This window comes from Cladophialophora bantiana, assembly GCF_000835475.1.
Source record: "Cladophialophora bantiana CBS 173.52 unplaced genomic scaffold supercont1.22, whole genome shotgun sequence".
Classification (NCBI taxonomy): Eukaryota; Fungi; Ascomycota; class Eurotiomycetes; order Chaetothyriales; family Herpotrichiellaceae; genus Cladophialophora; species Cladophialophora bantiana.
The window spans coordinates 130,660-154,576 of NW_015971596.1; the positions used below are offsets into that span (position 1 = coordinate 130,660).

General features: G+C 51.4%; 10 protein-coding genes across 10 annotated transcripts; 4 read left to right on the top strand and 6 right to left on the bottom strand.

Moving 5' to 3' along the window:
- Positions 1-281: 281 nt before the first annotated feature.
- Z519_11441 (uncharacterized protein) lies at positions 282-1,897 on the top strand (the record flags this gene model as incomplete). Its single annotated transcript, XM_016769153.1, has 2 exons — positions 282-331; positions 421-1,897. The coding sequence occupies 2 exons, from the start codon at positions 282-284 to the stop codon at positions 1,895-1,897; spliced, it is 1,527 nt and encodes a 508-aa protein (XP_016614526.1).
- A 267-nt stretch (positions 1,898-2,164) lies between these two features.
- Z519_11442 (DNA repair protein rad18) lies at positions 2,165-3,637 on the bottom strand (the record flags this gene model as incomplete). Its single annotated transcript, XM_016769154.1, has 1 exon — positions 2,165-3,637. The coding sequence occupies one exon, from the start codon at positions 3,635-3,637 to the stop codon at positions 2,165-2,167; it is 1,473 nt and encodes a 490-aa protein (XP_016614527.1).
- A 1,272-nt stretch (positions 3,638-4,909) lies between these two features.
- Positions 4,910-7,195, bottom strand: Z519_11443 (uncharacterized protein; the record flags this gene model as incomplete). The annotated part of the gene is made up of 1 exon (XM_016769155.1): positions 4,910-7,195. One exon carries the CDS (start codon positions 7,193-7,195, stop codon positions 4,910-4,912), a length of 2,286 nt encoding a protein of 761 aa, XP_016614528.1.
- Positions 7,196-7,670: 475 nt separating this feature from the next.
- Z519_11444 (uncharacterized protein) lies at positions 7,671-9,492 on the bottom strand (the record flags this gene model as incomplete). The annotated part of the gene is made up of 4 exons (XM_016769156.1): positions 7,671-8,190; positions 8,259-8,697; positions 8,896-9,020; positions 9,077-9,492. 4 exons carry the CDS (start codon positions 9,490-9,492, stop codon positions 7,671-7,673), a joined length of 1,500 nt encoding a protein of 499 aa, XP_016614529.1.
- A 664-nt stretch (positions 9,493-10,156) lies between these two features.
- On the top strand, positions 10,157-11,236 carry Z519_11445 (uncharacterized protein; the record flags this gene model as incomplete). The annotated part of the gene is made up of 1 exon (XM_016769157.1): positions 10,157-11,236. The coding sequence occupies one exon, from the start codon at positions 10,157-10,159 to the stop codon at positions 11,234-11,236; it is 1,080 nt and encodes a 359-aa protein (XP_016614530.1).
- Positions 11,237-11,275: 39 nt separating this feature from the next.
- On the bottom strand, positions 11,276-14,970 carry Z519_11446 (uncharacterized protein; the record flags this gene model as incomplete). Its single annotated transcript, XM_016769158.1, has 3 exons — positions 11,276-11,437; positions 11,490-14,747; positions 14,803-14,970. 3 exons carry the CDS (start codon positions 14,968-14,970, stop codon positions 11,276-11,278), a joined length of 3,588 nt encoding a protein of 1,195 aa, XP_016614531.1.
- A 588-nt stretch (positions 14,971-15,558) lies between these two features.
- Positions 15,559-17,076, top strand: Z519_11447 (uncharacterized protein; the record flags this gene model as incomplete). The annotated part of the gene is made up of 1 exon (XM_016769159.1): positions 15,559-17,076. The coding sequence occupies one exon, from the start codon at positions 15,559-15,561 to the stop codon at positions 17,074-17,076; it is 1,518 nt and encodes a 505-aa protein (XP_016614532.1).
- A 613-nt stretch (positions 17,077-17,689) lies between these two features.
- On the bottom strand, positions 17,690-21,060 carry Z519_11448 (uncharacterized protein; the record flags this gene model as incomplete). The annotated part of the gene is made up of 2 exons (XM_016769160.1): positions 17,690-20,611; positions 20,659-21,060. 2 exons carry the CDS (start codon positions 21,058-21,060, stop codon positions 17,690-17,692), a joined length of 3,324 nt encoding a protein of 1,107 aa, XP_016614533.1.
- Positions 21,061-21,456: 396 nt separating this feature from the next.
- On the top strand, positions 21,457-22,295 carry Z519_11449 (uncharacterized protein; the record flags this gene model as incomplete). Its single annotated transcript, XM_016769161.1, has 3 exons — positions 21,457-21,538; positions 21,738-21,850; positions 21,903-22,295. The coding sequence occupies 3 exons, from the start codon at positions 21,457-21,459 to the stop codon at positions 22,293-22,295; spliced, it is 588 nt and encodes a 195-aa protein (XP_016614534.1).
- Positions 22,296-22,493: 198 nt separating this feature from the next.
- Z519_11450 (uncharacterized protein) lies at positions 22,494-23,580 on the bottom strand (the record flags this gene model as incomplete). The annotated part of the gene is made up of 3 exons (XM_016769162.1): positions 22,494-23,221; positions 23,276-23,509; positions 23,565-23,580. 3 exons carry the CDS (start codon positions 23,578-23,580, stop codon positions 22,494-22,496), a joined length of 978 nt encoding a protein of 325 aa, XP_016614535.1.
- Positions 23,581-23,917: the final 337 nt, after the last annotated feature.

Below are 23,917 nucleotides of genomic sequence, written 5' to 3' on the forward strand. Positions count from 1 at the left end.
CACGCAGTGACAGGGGAGTCAGATTCACTGTTAACCAGCCTCGCCAGCTTCCAGGGGAGTTGCAGCCTTGCCAAGACTCAGCCTTTCCAGAGTGCGCAGCACTGCAGTGACGTAGTTCGCCAAACAAAACACTGCTGGACACTCCTGGTGACGCCAAATCGTGTCGTTGTGTTTCGGCGATAGTACTGAGTATAACCCGCTCAGGTTTTGCCTCCCCGGCCCTCTGGTGAGCGGCTGCCGTTCTCTCTTGTCTCCTGAGAAGAACGGGGGATATTTCAATTATGTCACTTCTCCTCGACTGGCTAGTCGAGCATGAACCTTTATTTCGCAAGTCCGCCTCTCCCTCTGTCATTTTTCTGAGTCGCGTTCAGACCATTTGCCGCACATGACGTACTGACCCGGCCTTCTTTTATGTGATAGAACACGCCTACCCTCGCTATACTCCGACCTCAACCTCCAGCGCACCTCCAACCCTGAAGGCTATACCGCCAACGTCACTGCGTGGGCGTCCGCCCTCACTCGCAGCGCCCTCGCGGGACAAATTCCCCATGAACAACATCATTTGATTCTGCAAACGAGTGACGAGCTGCTCAGTGCACTGGCGAGCCCGATGTATGGTAGACCTAGTGGGCTTGGGAGTGTTATAGATGAGTGTCTGAGGCAGGGGAAGATGATTGATCTACAGGATTTTATCAGCTTAGAGAGCAGCATCTATTCCAAAAGCTGGATACCAAGTCCGTGGGCGGTTCTGCGTTGGAGCTTACAGAAGACCGGGCTATCGTGGAGCACCGGGAGTTTTGATTTAAGTGGTGGGAGGTTAAAGAGAGGGAGTCTAGCGCTTGTTCCGGCATTGGAGGAAGTCTGGAAGAGACTGTCTGCTACCAGGGAGAAAGGAGCAAAGGAACAGACGCTGAGTGAGAGAGTGATGACCCGGGAGATGTTTCTGAAGGAGGTTAACAGCGTCCTCGCTCAGGCCGGCGAGATGACAGGGTCACTGTCAAATCAAGACCTCGAAGTGCTGCTACGCTACCTCTCCCGCGACAAACAAATGCTGGCCTACGATGCCAGCACGGTGAAGTTCAAAGCTCCTCTCTCTACAGCCATACCGGAGCCAATAACTCAAGAAGACCACTCCATCGCCTCATTGAAATCCCTCATTGAGGATCTCCAGCAAAAGGCCACAACTCTTTCCGCGCGCATCACAACACTGCAAAACAAAGCTTCGTCCGCCGTGAAAGTGGGCAATAAACCTAGCGCTCTCTCGGCTCTTCGCTTGAAGAAACTCGCGGAGCGAAACCTCCAACAGCGTCTGGACACGCTGCATCGGCTGGAGGAAATATACACCAAGATCGAGTCTGCGGTGGACCAAGTCGAAATCCTCGCGGTAATGGAATCGTCTGCTTCCGTGCTCAAGGCTCTAAATAAGCGGATAGGAGGGGTTGAGCGCGTGGAGGACGTCCTGGAGAGCTTGAGCAAGGAAATTAGAAAAGTCGATGATGTCTCTGAAGTTTTGGCCGAACCCGTGGACCAGAGGGTGATTCTCGACGAGGGTGAAGTAGACGAGGAGTTTGAGGCGATGGAGAGAGAAGAGCGCGAGAGGGCCAGGAAAATCGAGGAGGAGAAGACCAGGCAGAAGCTACAGGAGCTGGACGCGATTGAACATATCCAGAAGGAGAGGGAGAGGGAGAGAGAAAGGGAAAAAGAAAAGCAACGAGAAGGCACAGCGCTGAAGCAAGATGACCAAGCCAAAGACAGGGAGTTGGAACAAGCCCTGTCGACGAGTATAGAACAGATGCAGAGATTGGATATTGATGGTCAAAGAGAGGAAGGCGGGCAAGGACAACATGGGAGGGAAAGATCGGGCCATGCAACGCAAATCGCCGAAGAAGCATCATAGTCAGATTTAGGAGGATGGCGCAGCCAGGGATGTCCGACGGGACTTGGAGTTGGACGGGAACCACCCAATACAGGTTCAAACGAATTCCTTTTATCGGCTTCATCGTGGCCATTCCGTACAACTTTATGAATTTCAGGGCCAGAGCGCTATGTCATAAACCCCTGAGCTGGCCACCCCAAAATTACGCAGGCCTCAGGTCTATCTAAGATCTCCCTATTTTCGAGGCCGTGGGCCACTCCAACATATCGGCATGTTCATCAATCCCTCTCAGACGAAGAACCTGCCGTGAGGTCGTTCCGGAGGTAGTGTCAGGTCAACCTGAACAGCCAACTGTGATTCTGATGTATCTTCCAACTGTTGGGGTGATGGGATAGCTCTTGCAGTCTCCTCAGAGTGACCGTTGGTTGTATCCTCCTTAGACTCGAGGTGCTGTCGCCCTTGTATTTCCACTACACTTCCAGGACTGGATCTTTCTCCAGCGTCAGCTGAGCATTCTGAACCTGCTGGCTCAGCTCCAGATATTTGCCTTGGGGACGCGCTCTCCATCGGATCCCATGGAGCGGCGTCTGATGTTGGGTTTTCCGCTGCAGACGACGACTTTTCCTCGGGAAATTTTGGTTTCCTCGCCCTAGCCTGCCGGATCAGGTCGTCAAAATGGCTTTTTTGGCTCTTCACGTGGCGTTCTCTGTCAAAATCTTTTGCCATAAACCCCGTATTTGACGGCTTTTCCGGTTGCCGTCCCAGCGTATCCTCCCAGATCTTCAATTCCCGCAGTAACTCTCTTTTTGTCACTGGTTTGGTAGAGTCGCAATTGGCGTTCCACAGATTCACCCACTCGGTGTGGCGCCTGCGCATAAGATCTTTTGAGCCGAGATAGGGAATGCCCAGATCTCGCAGCTTTTTCCGTAATGCGTTGTCAGAGAGGAGGGAGTAGTTTATAAAGGGCAAGCGATCATGTTGTTTGGCAGGTTTCCCCTGAGCATAGGCAATGGTGCCAGGCGGGGCGACATGTCGGGCATTAGAAGGTGGAGCCGGAGAATAAGATCCGACCTCGTCGCCCGGCGTATGGCTGTCTCCTTGTATGCATTTATCTAGATGCGAATTTATGAGCGCTTCTTTCATTCGCCGGTGGCAACATGGACACTGGACGAGACCATCCTGTGGTTCCAGATTGCCATTGTCATTGACGAAGTGTGGGCTCTTATGTTCTTCTGGGTCCTCGTAGACACTTCCTTCTTCCTCGCTGTCATCTATGACTTCCTGGGTTGATGCCATGCTCTGTTGACTGTCGATATCCGAGGCAATTTTCCTACTCTGACTTCGGGTGCTCCGTCTTTCAATGCCGTTGCTTGTCGATTCTGGTGCCAGCTTCCGCCTCTTCCTCGGTCTCTGAGTCTCGCCATCATCCTCCCGTTCCCTTCCCTTGGCAAGACTCGCCGTCGCAAACGCGAGGAGACCTTTGCGGGAGGCAGTGAAATGGGCGACCAATTCTTCGACTGCCCAGTTTCTCCGCAGCTTTATTTCCTGATCAGCGTCTCGACACGCCGGGCATCTTCCTTCCTGAGAAAGACACCTTCGTATACAGAGACTGCAGAAGGTGTGGGAACAGCTGGTCATCATAGGAGTGGTGAAGTAGTCCTTACAGACTTGACATCGCAGTGACGAATCGAGGGGTGCAAGGGCGGCGAGAGGAGTTTGGAGCCAGTCTGTACTGTCTGTGAATTCATCTCGATCTGCCATCACGACTTCAATAACCTAGTGCAAAGCTAAGGGTTAGGATGTCGCGGTCGCCCAACTGTTTAAACCAGGCGCAGGCGGCATGAGGCCTGTGACGACAATAACGAGATGATCGGAGATCGGAATGAATGTCGTGGCGGCTTAGCGTGTTTTTCTTCCCTGCAGGTTCTTGTTACGCGTAAAGTGGCAGTCGCGTGCCTCGTGACGCAAACTGAGGAGCTAGCGAGCACCACCAGCACACAGTGCTTTCTACACAACATGTCATCGTCTACCTACGAAGTAAAAGCTGCTACTAACAAAGTTGCTATCTGGCCATTTCTGTGTCAAATACGCACAAAGTACCTCATCGTGTGAACAAAGCCTGGCTAGGAGGATCGGGGTGAGGTTTGGCCTATGACGACGATATCGGTGATTGTGAAGTGGACGAGTCTTTCGGGAGCAAGGGCTAAACGGCACATTCGGCAGTATTTGGGCAAGGCTGACTCTTTGAAGGCGGTCGAGATAGGCTTTGCATTTCCCTCCCTGCACTGAATAATGGTCTACTGCCCATGTTGGGCCAGAACGAGAATACATGCAAAAACAGCTCCAGAGGGACAGACTTTTAAGTCATATTGCACTACCAGATGTCCGCTACCACTTGGCTCGTCTATGCAATGTCCGATAATAACCCCGTGCCAAAAAGTCCCATGTACTAGAACCGAGGCGGTCATTAGACCTCGATCCCACCTCATGGGTTGTCGTGCGCAATCTGGGACCAAGCCAGTCATTGACATCATCAGCATATCGCCCCGTTGTCGCAGCTCGAGTTCGGCGCCCCATTTGCTCGATAGGTCCTCTCTTGAGATACGTGGTCTGGGCAGATTGCTCTAACGTCGAAGACACAGGAAGTATCGTGCGAGAAATACTCTCGCAACAACAACGCTCCAGTGCACAGCCCAATCTTGGTTGCAGGGTCTAAGAATAGACTTCTTGGGAGGGCCTCGCCAGGGTATTATTCCTGTGCAAGCCTCACGGTTCATTCTCACACGATGGTGAGGGATGCTCGTCGGATGCCATCGACAAGGCACTGTATTTGCCATGCCAATAACATCAACACCCGCTCAGGATGAGGGAGTAATTGAATCCAAGAAAAGGTTGGGTTCCTGTCGTCTGGGAAGCCACTGAATCGATGGCTTCTGCTTTTTGCATATATCTGTAACGTTGAAACCGGTTGCCGGACCATGTTCTCAGCGCTCAATAACCGTATCGTATAGCACAAGTCTGTGGACGTTTTGTTCATTCAAAGTCGTCGTCTGGTCGATATGTGTCGGCTCTGTTCAGCCGGGCTGGACTCAACGGCGTCACAGGCTCCAGCAGGCTCGTTCCTGCTCCGACGCTGCTTCCTAAGAAATTCCTTCTGTGTCCCTTACTGTCGACTTTCTCCAGAGGGTTCATTTCTTCCACCGTTTCGTCTTCCACGTCAGCTTGGACGTCCAGAGGGCCCTCCAGTTCAATCTGTCTTGTCGCTCCACTGAAGCCTCTCTTCCTTGCTTCTCCCAGCTTCATCCTCACTGCCAGTCGCAGTTGTTCCAGGTATTCGGCTAACTCGTGGAACTGCTTATGTGATCCACTATTCTTCGTTTCACTGTAGAGTTCTTGTGCCTCATCAAGCCTCTCCGCAGCGATTTCTGCTCGGCCGAGTTTCATCCATTCGTCTGCAGCCATAATACTCCATAGCGCGGCTTTTCTTTTGCGCATGCCCCAACTCGTATTGCCGATACCGATCCGGTCCGCAAAAGAAGATGCAACTCGCTCACTGACCAAGACGTGTCCGATACTACCTACCAGACCTAGCTCGAGGCTGCGGATCGCCCACTTCGCCGCCAGTTCGCCGGCTGATCGGCCTCTAACCTTTAAAAGCTCGACGCCGAGCAAGATAGAGCGCAATGCAAGGGCGGGCTCAGAACACCGGGTCAAATATGAATAACTCGCTGTTTCAAGCATATTGTCGAAGTTTTCAATCTTGAATTTGGAACTGCCACTGCTCGTGAGCGGATTCAGGAGGGTAGCGACACAGCACATTTCGTTCGCTCCAGCCAAATGCTTCCAGGCTTTATCGTTTGAATAGTCACTCCGAAGCAGCTCATAGGTTGATGTCGCCAGCTTGTAATCTCGTAACATGAATGCATAGTCGGCAAGCTTCCGCAACAGACTCTCGGGGGCATCATAACGGTATGTCCCCTGCAGACTGTCGTAATTGCCGCTTCCTCCAACGTTGGTGATTGAGGATGAGCTTCGAGAAGAGCTTCCAATTCCGGTCCATCGCTTGGAAAGAGACATGAACCTGCCCGAGATACCCCGACGACGTGAGGCGATCTGTTCGTTCCACAGAGCAATTCTTTGCTCCATATGGTAGACTATAGATTGTGCAATAAGTTCGCGGACAAATGCGCGCAGGGCAGCGGCGTCCGAGGAGAAGATGTAGGGAGATGTAGATGTGTTAAGTTCAATGAGATCCGCAGTATCCTGCAGGAGGGAAAGTTGTTCAGTTGGGGAAAGCCATTCGCCGCTGGGGAGCTCTTCGGTGTCATCATCGCTTTGTGTGCAGGACACGGACCTCAGCCGGAGAAGATGACAATGAAGGCCAAAATGTCGCTTCATCTGATCAAAGAGTGCAGAAGACTTGCTGAAGTCATCTCGGTCCTCATCGTGGACAAGTACATAATATCTGAGGTATTCCGGATGGGCATACGCGGGTAGAGCCCGCGAACCCGATGCGGTTTGCTGATAGAGATTGCGTAAGGTCTCGATAGGTTGTGTCGTGGAAGAACTGATAGCTATGACAGCGCCCGCTGGATGTCGAAACGACTCATGCGGGCTCATGGTTTGAGAGGACAGAAGCCGGGCCAGAAACAGTCGATAGAAGGGAGAAGTCTCCCCCCGCCCCAGGATATCTTCTGTCTCGTCAAAGCCGTCTCCCACAAAATGTTCCATCAACTCTTCCAACTTTTCTGTGGAGTTGGGCACGGGGTGTGAGGATGTGCTGTCCCTAACTAACTGCCCGAGGTCTGCAAAATGAACGCCAAAATCTTCCCATGCACGGCTCGCTCCTGTGCTATCTCGTACCACCACTTTGCCATTGATCTTGTCGCCGAACGGGCGAACCAATCCGACAAAACCATTTTTCAACCCTTTGCGAGCGGCGAGTTCGTCCACTTCCGGCGATGCGTAGATTGCAACAGTGGGAGAAAAGGCCCGGACGATTAAAGATCTCGTATCATCATAAGACTCTGAGGGATTACCCAAGGGGCTGTTGGCTCGCGACCTCCCAAACCTCGATAATGATAAGGACAACCTTCCGTTGGGAGAGCTAGAGCGGGATAGGACGCTAGACAGAGTGCCGGTTCGGGAATCTAAGGCGGGAGAGCTCGAAGTACGGATAGGGAGACTGGTGGTGGACGTCTCGGGTGAGTCATTTCTCGCGGGTGGTCTTGTCTTGTGAACCTCGAGGGTTGGGATCGAGGACGAGAACAGGTTCTCGGGCGACTGAAGAGGGTCTCCATCACTCGGCGAAGAGGTCATGGACAATGATGGAAGAGGGTCTCGTCAATGGCGTCGACTTGTGCGCTGGCATGGAGCGTGTTCTTTTGGGACCTTGAATGACTCGGAATTATCAGCATGTCAAGGAGCGTTCATGAGTTCATGTTCATAGAGCATCTCGCTTTCAGTTCGTCTCCGAGATTTGCACAATCAGTGTCCGAGAATGACAGAATATTGCGGGCCGGAACTGTGTACGAGCGAGAGGACGCAAGCGACGCTCGCAGCCTCGGGACCAAGTTGATCCGTCGTGTTGTAGGTACGGCGAATCACTACGGCGTCTAGCAGAAGCTATTCGGTCAGTGATATATACCTAGTAAAGCAAATATCGATCACATAGCCAGCCTTTCACTCAGCAAAAAAAGAAAAGAACTTCTTCATTGAGTCTAGCTTAAACGTGTTCCCATAATATTCGTTGCTTGACGCGTCTATTCCTGGCGAGACAAAGTATGGCCCCCTGTCAGTGAAGTCCCATCATCTGCTTACTGTTCTCGTAGACGATATAGCTGATGCTGACCGCCGGCGCTACCTTCAACAGGTTCGGCGTCACCCCTTTGAAAAGTCCTTTCACTCCCTCTCCTTGGACCGTCCTGATCGTGACATCAACAATCCCCTTGTATGTAGGCGGATGCAGCACTGTTCCTTGAGCTTGTAACCTCGTCCTTAATAAATTGATGGGGTACACAGCCGTTGCGCTGATCGCCCCCGAGGTTGCTCCAATGACGCCGGTGAGAAGGTTGCTCATCTCGACATCCTCCTCGTGGCAGCGATGTTTCTTGGCTTTCCGTGCCAGGACAAAATGTTTGCAGTTTTCAAAGATGAATAGATCGATGGCGCTGTAAGGGAACATGCCGGCGAGGCCCATTCCTAATCCTCGGTAATATGGCATGAGTCCACCCTGTTTCCACATTTTCCGCGCCGTTTGAGCGATCAAGGCGTTTCCATGTAAGCCGCCCTCGACCGTCTCGCATTGCATGCGGCTGTCGCATCTGTCGTTAGTCCGTGCCCACCGAGCCTAAATAATAGAGATGATCAAGACGTCGCTTACAATTTCAATGTATCGAGAGGGTAAACCACGCATTGAGCAACTGCACCACCAATGCCACCAGCCAGGAACTGTGAGGTCGGGTGCAGATGCTTTGGATCCGATCCCTCGAACTCGGCAAACATCTTCTTGGCGGCCTCGTAGGCACCGAACTTGATTGCTGATTCAGGCATGACCTTGACGACATTAAGGCCATTCCCAGCGAATAGGCTTCGCATCCCCCCAGCTCGCCACAGATCCTTGCATGCGTCGACTAGCGGTCGGGCAAAGTTTTTGATCATCTGAAGGGGAGCCCCTTTCTTGGCCGCTTCCACTGCCGCTTGTTTCGGATTTGTTTGGGCAATTAGGTAGACCTTGAGTCGGTCAAGCGGTGCTGTGGCCGTCCGCGAGATCATGCCTGCTAAGCCACCTGCTATAAAATAGCCTAGTGGGATGAGGAGTTCTGTCAGCATCGTCAATTAGGTTAGAGACGATGAACGAGAATTTTGCGCTTGACCATTAATTGTGACAAGACTGAGTCTGAGCGAACCTGGAACTCTGATGCCTCGAGGGCCAAAGTAGTAAAGAGTAACGCAAGGTCATTCGACATTCAGTTGCGACTGGAATGTAAGTGCCGAGCAAGGGGCCAAATGATCCTTACCGAATCCTTGGAGGGTATCATTAATGTGAACATCGCCCTCTTGGTTGACATTTGCAGTCGCCGAGTAATATGATATAAGAGATCCAAGGGTGGGTGCGCTGGCAGGCAGAAAGAGAAGAAAATTTCTGCGCAACATGTTAAGAGTTGTTGGCACCAAGGATGAACGGGTGCATGTGCATACCTCCATTCTTCAAAGGATATCTGTCCGTCATGGTTGACATCCACCTCGTCAAAGAACTGATCCAGCTTCGCATTACTTATTGTCAAGCCCGCCCTGCTAAATGCGGCGCGAAGCTCTGCCTTATCTAGCGCGCCATTGTGGTCTCGATCTATACTTTCGAAAAGTTGCCATAGTTCGCGCTCGGCATGTTCCACAAACACTCTGAACTCGTTATACTGTATGCGTCCATCGCCCGACGTATCAACCGCTTTGAGGACATCGTGAAGTAAGGAATCGGCGTTTTTCAGAGGGTGGTCGATTTTGCGCAAGCCTTTCTTGAGGGCCGAAAGGTCAAGCTGACCTTCATTTCGAGTGTCAAGGTTGCGCCATAGCTCTTGAATCCGCTCATCGCGGCGTTCATGTGACTCTCCGTTCATGCTACATCCGTTGGTGGTGAAGATAAGAGGGCTATCTGTGGGGGCGCATGATTGTGTCCTGCTCTTCACCAGGCGAAGCTTCGAAGATGAGTGAAGGTGGAGCGGGCGATGCGGTGGGAATGTCTTGGGGAGACAGACAAAGGACTCGGGGTCGGAGGTGGCCCTAGTCGTGTGCACCGCGAAAATATTGAAGAGGGAAGAAGAATGTGAAGCTGTGTTTGTAGGGCAGGAAACTCACAAGCAGGGCAGTTGGTGAGAGATTGCTGAGGTGTGCAGGGTGTGCTTGTGCTTTTGGACGACAGAGGGTGACGTGCTGTGGGGTTCTACCTCGCACTATTCACTTAAGCAGCAAGGAGCAGTTAGCAGCGAGGCAGTTAGCACCAGCGCCACTGACGATGGAACTCTCGGGGGTTCAGGCCCGAACCCCCCCAGCGTGTCTGGTGGCCACTGGTCAGCCTCGTGCAGCCTTGCCAAGCCATGTCATAACTTCGACTTTCAAATCTTAACGTTCTTCCCAAACCCTGGCCCCTCTGGAATCTGCCAGATACAAACGTCAAGAAGACCGATGGCACCAGATAACTGTCTCTTAGCCCTGAGCTCCCGAGAGGACTGCAGTGTGGATCCTTCATGAGGCCGGTGGCCATCAACACCATCTTCAACCAGCATGGCTGCGAACTACTGGGTCTCGACCCAACGTAAGTTCTGGACATTCACACCCGAAAAACTGCTCGAGATCCGCGACGACCTGCAGAAAAAAAACGCCAAAGTGCTCGAACAATGGCCCTATCCCGACAGAAGACTCATGTTCATCTTCCTCAGAGACAAGATTTTGCAATTGGGCAAGAGGCTGCAATTCCGCCAGCAATGCGTTGCTACCGCCATGGTCTACATGCAGCGGTATTTTCTTTCGACCCCCATGCAGAACGTCAACCTGTACTTGCTTGTCGCAACAGCTTTCTACCTTGCCTCTAAGACCGAGGAGTCCTCCCATCATATCCGCGTTGTCGCGGCTGAAGCACGCCAGACGTGGCCCGAGTTTGTGCAGGGGGATGTCTCAAGGCTTGGTGAGATGGAGTTCTGCCTCATCTCCGAGATGCGCTCACAGTTGATTGTCTGGCACCCCTATCGCTCGTTGATCGCGCTCAAGGAGAATCAAGACCTCAAATTGACGAATGACGAACTTGGCCTGGCTTGGTCCATTATCAATGATAGCTACATGACCGACTTACCGTTGACCTGTCCCCCACATCTCATTGCCATTATTGCCATGTTTCTTGCTGTGGTGTTTTTACCTACTGCTAAAGCGGACGGCACATTACGCCCTTTACCCCATGAGACCCTGTCAAACCCAGACTCCGGCCACTTTTCATCCCTTGGAGTCGGCGGCCGCCAGAGCCTGTCCGCTCCTTTCAATAACGTCCTGGGCAATCTGCAGATGTCGAATCAGATAGTCGCTCAGAGCAACGCCAATGCCAATGCCAATGGTAAAACACCGGCCCTCGATCAAAATGATACAACCTCGCAGCTGTTGTTGGACAAGGAAAAGGCGATAACCTTGGCCAAGGAAAACGAGAAGATGCAGAATACCATCAAATTCCTGGTCGAGTCCGGGATCAACATTGAACAAATGATTGAGGGCACACAAGAGATGATCAGTCTGTACGATATCTGGGAGCAATACAATGAAAAAGCGGTCAAAGACGTCGTTGCTCGATGCATGAAGACGCGAGGATTGGATAGCTAATTGCTATGGCAAATTACCGACACATTCGTCCCAGCAAGCTCAGGCGTCTGATCTAGTGACCCCCATCCCGGCTGCACCGACCTGCTTTCGGAATTCCAGAACGACCGGCTTGATGCTGGCCAGAGGTTCATTCCAGTCGCAAAAAGCCAATTTTTGGCTCGGATAGTCAACGTAAAGAAAGTCAGCCGCAATGTTGCGAATCTTGCACGTCAGTCAATTGGTAGACCAGAAAGGACGGGAGGGGGGAAAGTACCTTTGGCCAGCGATGAAGCAGTTGTCGAGTCAGTTTATCCAGCGCCCTGGCCCGATACGCATCGATAGCCAACATTCTCGAGTAGATATTTAGAGAAGCTTCGATTCTCTGGAGGCTTGATGAAGGGCCGTGGACATTTTGCATTACAGCCCATAAGTCCAAACTGGCGTTGGCTGAATGGGGGGTGAATTTGTCAGCGTACAGATTTTGGTCGACTATGAGACACAAAAAATCAAGCAACGGCAGGACTTGGCGATCATCTTCTTTAGCCCTTAACGCAAGCTCTTCAACAACGATTGTCGAAACTGTTTCTACGAGGGTTGCCTGTTTCTTGGCGTCGAGAGACTGCATGTGCCAGATAAACCCGTTACTTGCAGCACGGCAAAGATCTTCGGTGCCAGAGGTTGCTGATGAAACAAGTCCGAGGATGAGACCCTTTTGTGCCCAGGGTACGCAGAGGAGTTCCATCATTTGCTGGAAATATGTGACTGATGAGACGTCGGTGGCATAATGGAACGCGGTGTGAAGGCCTGGTAGGGAAGTATCGGTTTGCCAGCAGCTCTCGAGACATTTCCATGCTCGAAAACGCACATTGGTTAGCTTCTCAGCCGCCAATTTGACTACAAGAGGCAGCACATCTCTCCAGACCGTGCTTTCTTGTTCACGAGGCCCAACGTGGATCCGGTAGGTGTCTACGGTCTCGAGTGTCTGCAGTCGGAGGATGGAGCCGATATCCCCTCGCTGGTCATTGGTGTAATCCGTCAAACCACATTGGAACACATTATATAGTTGGGTGGTCGGACCTTCACCAATCTTTGGTATCTTGCTCGCGAGTATAACGCCCAGAGCCTCCATGGCATCAACTCTTGTCTCGATTTTGTATGGACCCTGGATGATGTCCATCGTGTACGTCACGATCCTCTGGCGTATTCCGTGGTTAAATCCCATCTGAGTCAAATATCCGTGGATCAAACTGAGTGTTTTGAGGCGGCCTTTGCTGGTAGAAGCTGCTGATGTTTGTCTTTTGCGGTCGAGCCACTCCTCAACCATCGCAGCATCCGCAGAGCGTGGCAGGACTTTGAATAGCTCCACAAATGCTCTGGCGCTTGTTTGAACAGCAATCTCTCTCGTCCCCGCCGTTGTACAATGGTTGAGAACGTCAGCAGCCGCAAAAATCCACGATTTTAACACTGGTGCTGGCGTAGCTTTCATCAGTGCACAACATTTGCTGATTCCACAAATGAGCGTAGCGATCGCTTCCATCACAAGTTCAATATCCGATGTTATTCGGCCCTCAATCTTACCGGTTAATATTTTCAACTCAAGAGCCTTGTTGCCTTCTCCCTCGAGCCAAGACAACGCTGTCTTAGGTTCAAGCTCCCTGAAGGAGTCAATTGCAGATGCGAGCCCCAGGAGTAATCCGTGCCTGGCTGCTGCAGTGCTGCCTATGTTCACTGACTTGAGATCTAGAAGTTGGCGAAGAACGACTTCAGCGAACAGAGAGATTTCCGAGATACGGAGGGGCCTTGTGAGGAGTTTAATAGTCGAAGCAGCCCATCGACGCTGGTTGACATCGACAGCACAGACACCTCGCCATTCTCTCAGTGCCTGCAGCAGGGCTCGGTGGTAAACACTACCAAGAACAGCGGCCTCTGGAGCAACTTCAGTCATGGCCCGCGAGAGTCGAGCAACGGCATGGTAGTCAACAACTTGAACCACAGAGATGCCATTGGTAATCGTATCTGGGTGCCGACCGATTAGTTCTTGTAGTGCCGCTGATGAGCCTCGGCGAATGTTACCCGAAGGGTCCAGGCAAGCAGAGATGGTCAGTTTGATGGCTATCAATTGAAGGACACTCTGGCACTCTGCTCCACTTGCCCCAGCATAGTCCAAGAACGCTACGGAATCCAGGTCTGAAGTGCTGTATTTTCGAGCCAGAGCCCAGAGACCGAAGCAAGCCGCATCCCGAACGCCGACCCCAATTGAAGTACCGACATTCGATCTCTGCTCAAATTCCAAGCCCAGGAGCAAGGCACGGATGATCTCCGAGAGCATGTTAGGTGGAGGTGATCGGCGGAACAGCAGATGGGCAAGAGTTAGCATCAAGCCATGCCATCTCAATGGATCGACCGCACTTATGACCCTTTTCATTCCCGCAGTATCAGCAGTCGTCCTGTCGGTTATTGCCACGAGCTTATGACTGCGATGATCTTCCAGCAGGATATTTTCTTCGAGACATCCCAGAACAGCTTCAACAACCTCTGCCGACATGTCAGGGTCTAGTTTCAAGGTGACAACACTCAATGCCTTGGCAGCAGCCATTCTGACCTGGGTATCTTTGTCACCAAGAGCATCAAGATAGTACTGTATACTCTCCTCAAGTATAGTGTTTACCCTTTCCGGTCGCAGCGAAGGATGGGTTGAGCTCAGGGAGATTGCATGCAGCAGGATGGCCCGTAAAATCTTCAAAATCCATTTCCGTGCAGGGGCAGAATCTCTGATGGCTGCAAACTGACTGCTCTCAGCCGTGGCAATTTTTAATACGGAGTTGAGGATGTTTTCGACGCAAGGAGCGACCTCACTATCTGAGCCAGAGTTCGTAACGCCATAAAGGAGCGACAGGAAGCCCAAAGCTTTGTACGGACTGAGGCTGACCAAATCCGTATCATAAAGGAGTTTTTGAGTTGCATATTTCACGAGCTTTACGGGCAATTGATGGGCTAGCATGTCTCTGCGTAAGCTCAAGCGTACCAGCAGCACACTTGCAGCCTCACGCTCCTTGCTAGAGCTTTCCAGCTGTTCGAAGGCAAGAGAAGTGACATCGCCCGCAATGCCAGGAAGATTGCCAAGGTCACCTGGTAGAGCCATGACTGTGTTGCTTACAGACATAGTGGCCAGCTCGAATGGGGCAAGCATCAGATGAGAGAGCCATAGAAGCATAATGTAGCGCTCTTCCCAGGTCATACCTGTGGACGATGTATTCCAGGCCCTGAAAGTGGACAGCATGGGAGCCAAGTATTTAGGCTCGTTGTTGAGCAAACGTACAATGACTTTGTAGCCCCTTACCTTGCAGAAGGAGTACAGAATTTTGCATATTGCTCGTGGTAGGGGGGAGACTCCAGCCGTGCCGTGTCGTTCCGTTGGACCATATTGATCGCTCGATTCTGTGAGGTAGCCCACAAAGGCATCGGTGAGGTGCTGAATCAGCGTTGAAAGAGATGGGTCAAGCAATTGAGGCCACTCTTGAAACCGGTCAAGCTAATCCAGAGTTAGCTGTCAAAAATAGGGACCTACATATTTTATGGAGGTGTACCAGATGTCTCAGGTCCTCGCATTTTGAATCGAGGACGCGACGACGGCGTCTTGGGGAAGTTGTACCAGGGCGGTATAACAGCAGTGGCAGTTTATGCTGAAGTTCGGAAAGAAGAGTGCCTGAGGCCTTGTAGAGTTTTGCATCGAGATCGTGCTCAGCCGCATCCATGAAGGCAAAGGGTTATGTATTGTTTGACAATGAGTGACTGGATGGGAGTTGGACGTTAATGCCGCCCTTGTACCGCCTCCTTGGAGAGGATCGAAAAAGGAAATTAGGCTGGCACGTGCCTTCGCGTTGATCTTGGCTCGCGCTAGTCTATCTATGGCCAAACCTGCCGGCCCAACGTGTCTCAGCCAATTGGCAGCGCGGATGCGAACGACGTCAAACCCTGAACCTGAAACCGAAACCAGCCCTGTGCTGCCTGCTCCCAACTTTCCTGCTCGCCTGCTACCACTGCACTCCAACAACAAAGCCAGGACCGCCAGGGCTATCTTAGGTCGCTGTGTCCGGCACCTGGTCATTGCGACAGCCTCTCAACCATGCCCTCCATGTTTGGGCTACGGCGACTCATCCTCACTGGAGCCAGACCTCTACGGGCTCTTGGCTAACCGACAACGTCCACCACTGGCATCCACCCAATTCATTTCAGATCTGATTAGCTGCTCCTCACCGCCAGCTCATCGTCGCTCTCCATCTGCCCTTAAACCATCCTCACAACCTCTGGTACAATACCTGGCGGCTCTTTTTTTGGCGACCATGGCCAAATCAATATTTGCTTCTCCCTTTCGGTACCTTTCCGGTTTGATGAGCTCGCCGTTGGCTCTTATGACCCGCGCTGAGAACCCCACGACGTCATCCCAGAACAACGACCCTAGTTACTCCTCAAGCCCCGAAATCCGTGCGGGATCCTATGACTCTGCTAGTTATGCCAAGGGCAAAAGAAAGGCCGAGGAAGAGGATCACTTTGGGCCGCCGAAGAGCAAGAAACGTGCGATAAGCATGGATCAGGACGCTTTCATACCATACCGGAATAACAGCGATTCTGATCACAGCCCATCCGCACCAACCATGAGCACAAGGACAAAGGCGGAGCTGGACCGTACATTGATGCCGCCTCCAGTAACAATCCAAATTCGGATGAGGCCTCTGCTCACCGGGCACCACTACCCTATAGCCATGCAGGACTCACAGAGTAGGAACCTTGACGACGATTCTGTATCATTCGCGTCGACCGCGATGGCAAGGAGAAAGATGGATAATATAGATGACGACATGATGGAGGAAGCAAGACGACATGCTGCAGCAGTGACTTTGCCCGCGAATTCAGGACTCTGGTCCCAAGCAGAACGCGAGCTTTTCTTCCACCTCGCCTATCGTGGTCTCGAGGCTCTTCTTCCGCAGAACTGGATGATCGATTTCGACACGCTACCGATCAGCGTGTTTGCACAGGAACACTCGACAGACCCCCCCCTAATCCAAAACATCCGAGACAATCAATTCAGGGCGAGCCATGCGCTCCGTCGACTCTTCGAGGCTGGCCACGATATTCGAGATAGAACCCACGTTAGCCCAGGAGCCTCAAGAGAAAAGATACTAGAGCGGTCCGTGAAAAGGTATCTCTACTGGGCTCTAACAGACGTTGGTCTTCGCCCAATATCAAAGACCAGCTACATTCCAGTCCATGTTGTCGTCGCGAGGAAGAAAGACCGATCTACACTGCAGACGCTCGAGGAGATAACAAACAAGCTACAGAAGCTTTCACGACGACATCAAAAAGCTCAGAATATCCATGTCAGCGTCGAGACACATAGCCCAAGTTTCACCGACACGCACGAAACTCGAGTAGTCGATGATGATGCATCATCACCTACCCTCATCGGTTTCGTAATTATCTCCTCAGTGCTCGTTATTGTGACACTCAGCTCTTTCCCCACAGTTACGCCAGACAAGCAAAACAAGCAAATGCCTTCTCCACCTATCGCAGAACCCTCACTTCAGGACGGTGCCAGCGTCAGCCCCGATAGGCTCCGCATCATTGCCGAATTGGATTTCAGCCAGAGGGATCAAGATGTATGGAACGCTCTGGGTGTGGCGATTACGGCCATGCAGATACGCAGAGAGGCCTTAAAAGTGAATCAGCGACTCACTCATGATGACTTGAGTGGAGTTAACTGGGACGGGATATCCGATGCCGGGTCCATGCTGCAGGACGATTTTGAAGGACTGAGTACTCTGTCAAGGTTACAGTTGGATGACAACGATCCTGACATCTAAACATTTGGCCGGCTGTGGGGGATTTGTCCTCAAGAGATAGGTATTATGGCTATATTGGTACTCTACCAGTTGGAATTCAGTGGAGGCTCTCCAGGCTCATTTTAATCTCACAAGTCCCCCACCCAACATGCCTCTTCATTGGTCAATCGATAACTCGCAGCATCAACGTACGTTCCGTGAGATGCTCCAGAATGCAATGTAGCTTCCTATGCAAATGGATGCTTCGGAGGCTATACCTACGCGGCCAGAATGTGATATGCGGTCTCGAATCTGTGTTTTTTGGTCAGGCTCCTTGTGTGCCTCCATTGGATAGCATCGGTGCTCGCGATGTGCTTGCGGAAGTGCCGTCCGTTCATTACTACTCTGAATCGCCAAATGCGGTTCTAAATGCTATGCAATCACACGCCATTTTGTGTCAACAGACGGCTACAGCCCTTCACAATCCCATCATGTTCCGATCTGGTGCTCTTCGGTATTCTTGTTAGCTGCCACGGGGGGCTGTAGCTTGTGTAGAAATGATACCCATCATCCTAGTCAATGGCAGCAAAAGTCAGCTCCAGCAGAACTTGATACACAAGCAGAACACCACCTCAATCCACCAGCATCCCTGGCTCTACCAAATTGCACCAACGTCCCTATCGAATCTTGCCAACTCCTTTCCTTGCTCTTCCACCTCCTTTCTTGCCTTCATCCTCATATAGAAAATTGGACAATCCCTACTCGAGCATAGCACCTCGGAGTGCATACTACCCTGACACCGTTGACACTGCGTCCACAGCCTTGCAAACCTTACTTCCAATTCACCGACCTTTTTGACTTGCTTGTTGTACAGTTCGCCTATTCGGGGACGGCAATTTTCGCAGACGGCGCCGTTCGCTTCCTCGACGCTGACAAGGGGTTTTTTGCAGCCCATGCATGTTTGTGTCTTTTTGGCGAATTTCATCAGTCCTCCGAGTGTAGGAGCGGCAACGGAAATGGAGCGTGTATGGTCGCCAGCAAGCAGCGAATTAGCACGTCGTTCACCGAGGATGGGTTCGAAGATTCTTCCCAGAGGGTTGGCGAGCTGATTGTCCAGGTAATATTTTGTGTCGATGGGGACATTGTTTTCGAGCACATACATCGGGTCTTCGGAATTCTCGTAATTCTTGGATCCACTGGCCCCTTTCACCATGACATACGCAACGCGATCACCCAGTGCGGGGGCTGAGCCGGCATCGCGTTTCTTCATCCGCTCAGCAAGTTCCACGTGCGCTTGTTTGGCGGTGTAGTCACTTTTGCTGAGTGCTTTTGTAATCACAAGCATGCTCAGATCGATCTTGTTTTGCAGAAGGTTCGCAATCGTCTCCTTGACATAGTCCTGCGCCCCGTCTAGGTCACGGTCGATCAATATCTTCTCTAGGACTGTCTCAATGACGACTTGGACAAGGCGACAATTGTCTCGGCGGACAGTTTCAATACCTTTGCTGTCCATCTTGTCATGTTTTTCTGGATTCGTCCAATACAGGCCCGCATATCGCTTCTTATTGATCAGCAGGTAAGGGAAGTAAACCTTTTCGAACTCCAGTTTGATTGGTTTGATGAATTTTGAAGAGACGAAGTCGGCGGCCTCTTGCCCAAGTTCCATGGTCTTTTTCAGATCCTTCTCGCCAAACTTGACCATGACTGAATCGGTATCACCGTAAATGACCTGAGCGTCATGGGAATATCCATTTGCCATGGTGTACCTTTGCTCCACCTCAGACTTCGTCTTTTCAATCATTTGACGGCCATATGCTGTAGTACTCGAGGCAATAGCGAGACAGGGCAGTTTTCCCACAGTGGCACCTGTGATACCGTAGACGGAGTTTGCAGACACTTTCAGAGCAAGTTGACGACCATTGAGAACTGCTTTCTTAAAAGGGTCTTTCTCCACCGCAAGCTCCTTTTTAGCTCGCTTTCGAGCACCCAGCAATTCTTCCAGGATTTGGGTGAGGAGCCCTTTTCGGACTTTGGCTGTGCAGAAGAGATCACCATTGGGCGTGAGAATATAATCTTCATCCTTTTTAAGGTTGAGTTTCTCTATGATATTTTTGTTCAGCAGTGTGGTGTAGCACAAATTGTGAGCTTGGATGATAGATGGATATAAGGACGCAAAATCCAAAGTAGCCACGGGCACATCATAATAGCCTCGAAGGGGCTCAATGACGGTGGCTCCTTCGTACTGCTCATCTGTCCCCTCATTTCGCAGATTCGGGATGACGAGTTGCTGCTCTAATGCTTTGCGGAAAAGTTGGCTGATGAATTTCACTTGTTGCCCTCGGGCCAGGAGGTAGTTGAAAGGAACTCCCGTGACTCTGGCCATTTCAGTGTAGTTGACGAGGCACATGAGTTTATCCATAAGCCGTTGTGGAAGGTACGCATCTTTCAGACAATAGACAGCCAATCGTCTTCTCGAATCCGGAGTTCCGTTGTATAGTTCTGTGATCATAGTGTGGTGGACATCCTCCTTCTGCTCGCCCAAAAAATGGGCACAGACCGAGTTCAAAGTGTAGCTTCGAAGTTGATGGTCTCGTTGAACAAGCTGCAGTAAATCCAGTTGAATTCGCCCATTAGTGTTTGTAGCCTTCGTATCACGATTGCCCATTTGCTTGCTGGAGAAATTGGTGTCTTTGGCGTGGGACGCCACACTCTTCAATCGAGACCAGTAAGGAAATTTCGTCAGCTTGAGGTGCTTTGCTCTGTCAAGGAGGTAAGGGAAGTCGAAGTTGGCAATGTTGTAGCCAATGATCACGTCCGGGTCGACTTCCTCCAAGAAGTGTCTCCACGCCATGAGCATGTCGGACTCTGATTTATGTTCATATATCTTGGTGTTTACAATCAAGCTGCATGTATCCAGCACAAAGACATTTCGAATGAATGGTTTTGACTCGCCATATTTAGTGACCACGTTTGCGATTTGAATGACCGGATCTTGATTGGCTTCGGGGAAGACGCCTTTGCGACCAGCGCATTCAATGTCAAAGGACAAGATTCGGAGGGGTGCCATTTTCGCCCATTCGCCATCGTGTCCATGTGCAATGAGGTCCCGGTAATGGCAGGATGCCTCGATTTGGCAATTTGATTGACGGTCATGCTGAGGCAGGACGTGATACTTCTGTGGAGGGACCTCCACCCACGACATGCCAGTGACACCTGTATCAATCATGAAGCGAAGAACGTATTGGATGTTGTCGAAGGTCAAAATTTTGCTTTCGACGCCCTTCCATATTCCTTTGTAGTTGGCATGCCCATCTTCTATCGCAGTCCGCAGCCGGTTAATATACTTGGGGTCTGTCACCGTAATCTTGAGATACGGACTCTTTTGGTTTCCTTGGAATCCAAACAGGTTTTCGCGAAGCACCATCTGAACGGAATGGATGGCGGTTTGATGTTGCGCCAGTTGGCTTTCAAGGTATGCTTTATAACCTTCAATATCCGACCGCTGGAAGTTTACGGGGGCTGCGACATAGAGGTAATGAAGGAAGTCAGTGATATGGAGAAGAATGGAGTGGCCAGTCTGCTCTGTGGTTAGCGAATGCCGATCCAGGCCGGTGGTCGACAAACCTCTGATACACCAAACATTTTGAGGGCAATCTTCCCACCATGCAACGTGCCTTCCTCGATTTCGATCTGCTGGAACCGCAAGGGATCTATGTCTGCGTTAAAGTCCTCCAGACTCGGTCTCTCCCACTGTTGGTCTTTCTCCGAATTGTTCTCTTTCAAGCCTGCAATGTCCTGTGTCATCTTCTCGAGGACTTCGGTCTCAAACTGGCTCTTGGGCTGGGACGAGCCCAGCTTTGATTTGAACCCATTTGGGCCGGGCTGTGACGAGCGGAAGGAGACATTGGGCCCGTTGCCGTTGAGTTTCCTCTTCTTTGCCGTTGGCGGAGACTTGAGGGAATTGTGGGTGTTTGTCGTGTCCGTCAAAACCCTCTTCTTGGGCTGGTCGGCCACACGTCCAGACATGTTCAACGATCTTGTCGCCAAAGAAAGGATCGTAGCTGAAGGAGAAAGGCGATGGACGCCGTCGTGGTGGTGGTGGAGGTGGGAGGGCAATCGTGGAGATGAGTTATCAATCATTCGAGCAGCGAGCTGGTGACGTGAACGCGACGCGCTTTCCTCCTTCTGATCTAGCGCGATATTCTGGGGCCAGACCGCCTTTGCCCTTCAGTGGTTTGGGCTCCAGCCTCAGCTCAGCATTGAAACGGTTTCAAATGTCCTGCCCCTCCAAACACTTCTCACTCACTTTTCAGTCGCCCATGCTTCCAAAGAACGCATTGTCGCAGTACTGAGGACTCTCGACGACAACAACTTTTGCAACCAGGAAAGCCGTACAAACAACATCGTCTAATATCAGCAAACATGGCGGACGATCTGCAAGCCGACCAGACACCAGGGTTTAAGGTGGGGGAGAAGAAGACGTTGGAAGAATATCAGAAACTAGGTGAGTCGACCTGCCGTCTGCCGCCGCGACTACCACGATGAGGGACTGTATAGTTGTCACAATTATAGGGAGAGTGAAGAATGAAGAACGCAATGTTTACAGGAGGTTTCGAGAGCAACCACCGCTGTTTCTCTGAGACAGATCCGCCTTCTCTTCTCACTCGCATGAGCATCATAAACTGACATCTCCACTCCGCCAGACCAAGCCGACGATGCGATGAATCGTTGGAAGCAATCGCTCGGCTTAGGCACCGGCACGCCAATTGGCGACCCAAACGACCCTCGCACATGCATTATCAAATCTCTTGCTCTGGTAAGCCTGTCTCAAGGTGCACCTTCTTCACAGTGACTGACCAGGAGCCAAGGAAGTTGAAGGCCGGCCAGACATAATTATCGATCTCACGCAACCTGGCGCCCTTGAAACCCTCAACAAACACCCATTCACCATCAAGGAAGGATGCAAGTACTGTATGAAGGCCGTGTTCACTGTCCACCACCAGGTTCTCTCTGGTCTCAAGTACATCCAAGTTGTCAAGCGTAAAGGTATCCGCGTGAGTAAGGATCAGGAAATGATTGGCAGCTTTGCGCCCAACACCACCGACAAGCCCACGTATGAAAAGAGGTTCTCCGAAGAAGAGGCTCCTTCCGGCATGCTAGCTCGCGGCCACTACGAGGCAAGTACCAGATTTGCTGATGACGACGACCATACACATCTCGAATTCCACTGGTCATTCGATATTGCCAAGGACTGGAAGTGATTGTGGAGGCCATTTTGAGGCGCTGAACCTTTTTCAGCGTATCCAAGTCTGAACCGAAGCTGCTGTCATGGTCGATATGCCCTTAGGCAGTCAATGAGAGCGATAGGGGCCATGAATTCAACGTGCGGGGTCGAGGTATATTCCTATGCATGATGCATTGAGCTCCAACGACGTCCAACGATTCACATGATCCAAAGATTAGAGAAAGTACTCAATGTGAGAACCTTGACCATCTTTTCCCTGCGTCTGTTGTTGTTGCTGCTGCTGCTGCTCATTTCGATGTATATCGTTCTCCGGGGCAGCATCAAAAATGTTGAAGTAGCGATCACCTGCATCACTGACTTCGAGAACACTGGCCAGGTTTCCACAACGATAGCAATAATTCGGAGCACTCCAAACTGTGCTCAGGCGATCGTCATACAAGACCTGGTACCCTTCCTGACACAGCTGATGGGCACGAAGGATATGAGACATGCTGTTAACCTGCAAGAACTTCTTGACCACATCACCTCCGAAAGTATACCCGGCTCCTCTCGGCGAAAGCGAAAACTCGTCTCGCTCCGGGTCGGGGTCTGACCATACCAAGTCCGCCATGGGTCCTTCATGGGGGATTTCTCGGTATCTATCGATGATTTTGATTTGGTCGATGGAGTGGATGGACGGAGAGAGGCCGCCGTGGACACAAAATATCTGATTGTTGATGACAACACTCAAGGTAAGGAAATCGAACATGTCGGTGAAGTAGTGCCAAACATTGGCATTTCCATACTTTCGTGCGCATTCCGTGTAGAAGCCGTAAGATTGCGTGACGCCTCGTGATTCATGATTGCCGCGAATGAGATGGACGCGCTGGGGGTATCTTAACTTTAAGCAAACAAGAAGAGAAATCGTCTCGACGCTGAATAGACCACGGTCTACGTAGTCACCTGTGCCCGATTAGCGAGGGGACGTTGAACTGCGCGGGCCGAACGCAACTATACCGAGGAAAAGGTAATTGGTATCTGGACAAAAGCCACCGATCTTGAAGATTTCCAGCATGTCAAAGAACTGGCCATGGATGTCACCGACGACGGTGACAGGGGCCGATATGTGGACCACATTGCTCTCCTTCATCAACATCTCCTTTGCTTTTGCGCATATTGCCTCGATTAGGGATTCGGCAAGGAGGTTTTTCTTGTATAGCTGGGCGATGCATTCATCGAGATCAATACTGGCTGCATGGCTTCGTCATCAGCGACATGCTCCTTTTGGGCATCTCAGACCACCTACCAGGTAGACCAGGCATTGCAAAGGGTTGTGCAAACTTGTCAGTGTTGCCGCCACCCGCGAGTCGAGGCGCCGAAGCGTCGCAGCGTCTGCGCTTAAAACAAATTCCTCGAAATGTTGCCAGAGTCACTCAGCGCTGTCATGATGCCCAACTCTGGGGAAATGCTAGCAATGCTGCAGAGAGACAGAAAGGAGGATGCGCGGCATAAGAGTAAAGAGAGGCGAGTGAAAGGAAAACAATAGAAGCTCGTGCTCCAACAAGGCGCAGGACGATGGGATTGTGAAGGTTTGATGTTGGAGGCGACGACGCGGTGCGGCTTTCTAAAAGGGGCAATTGTCCACACCACCAACACCAC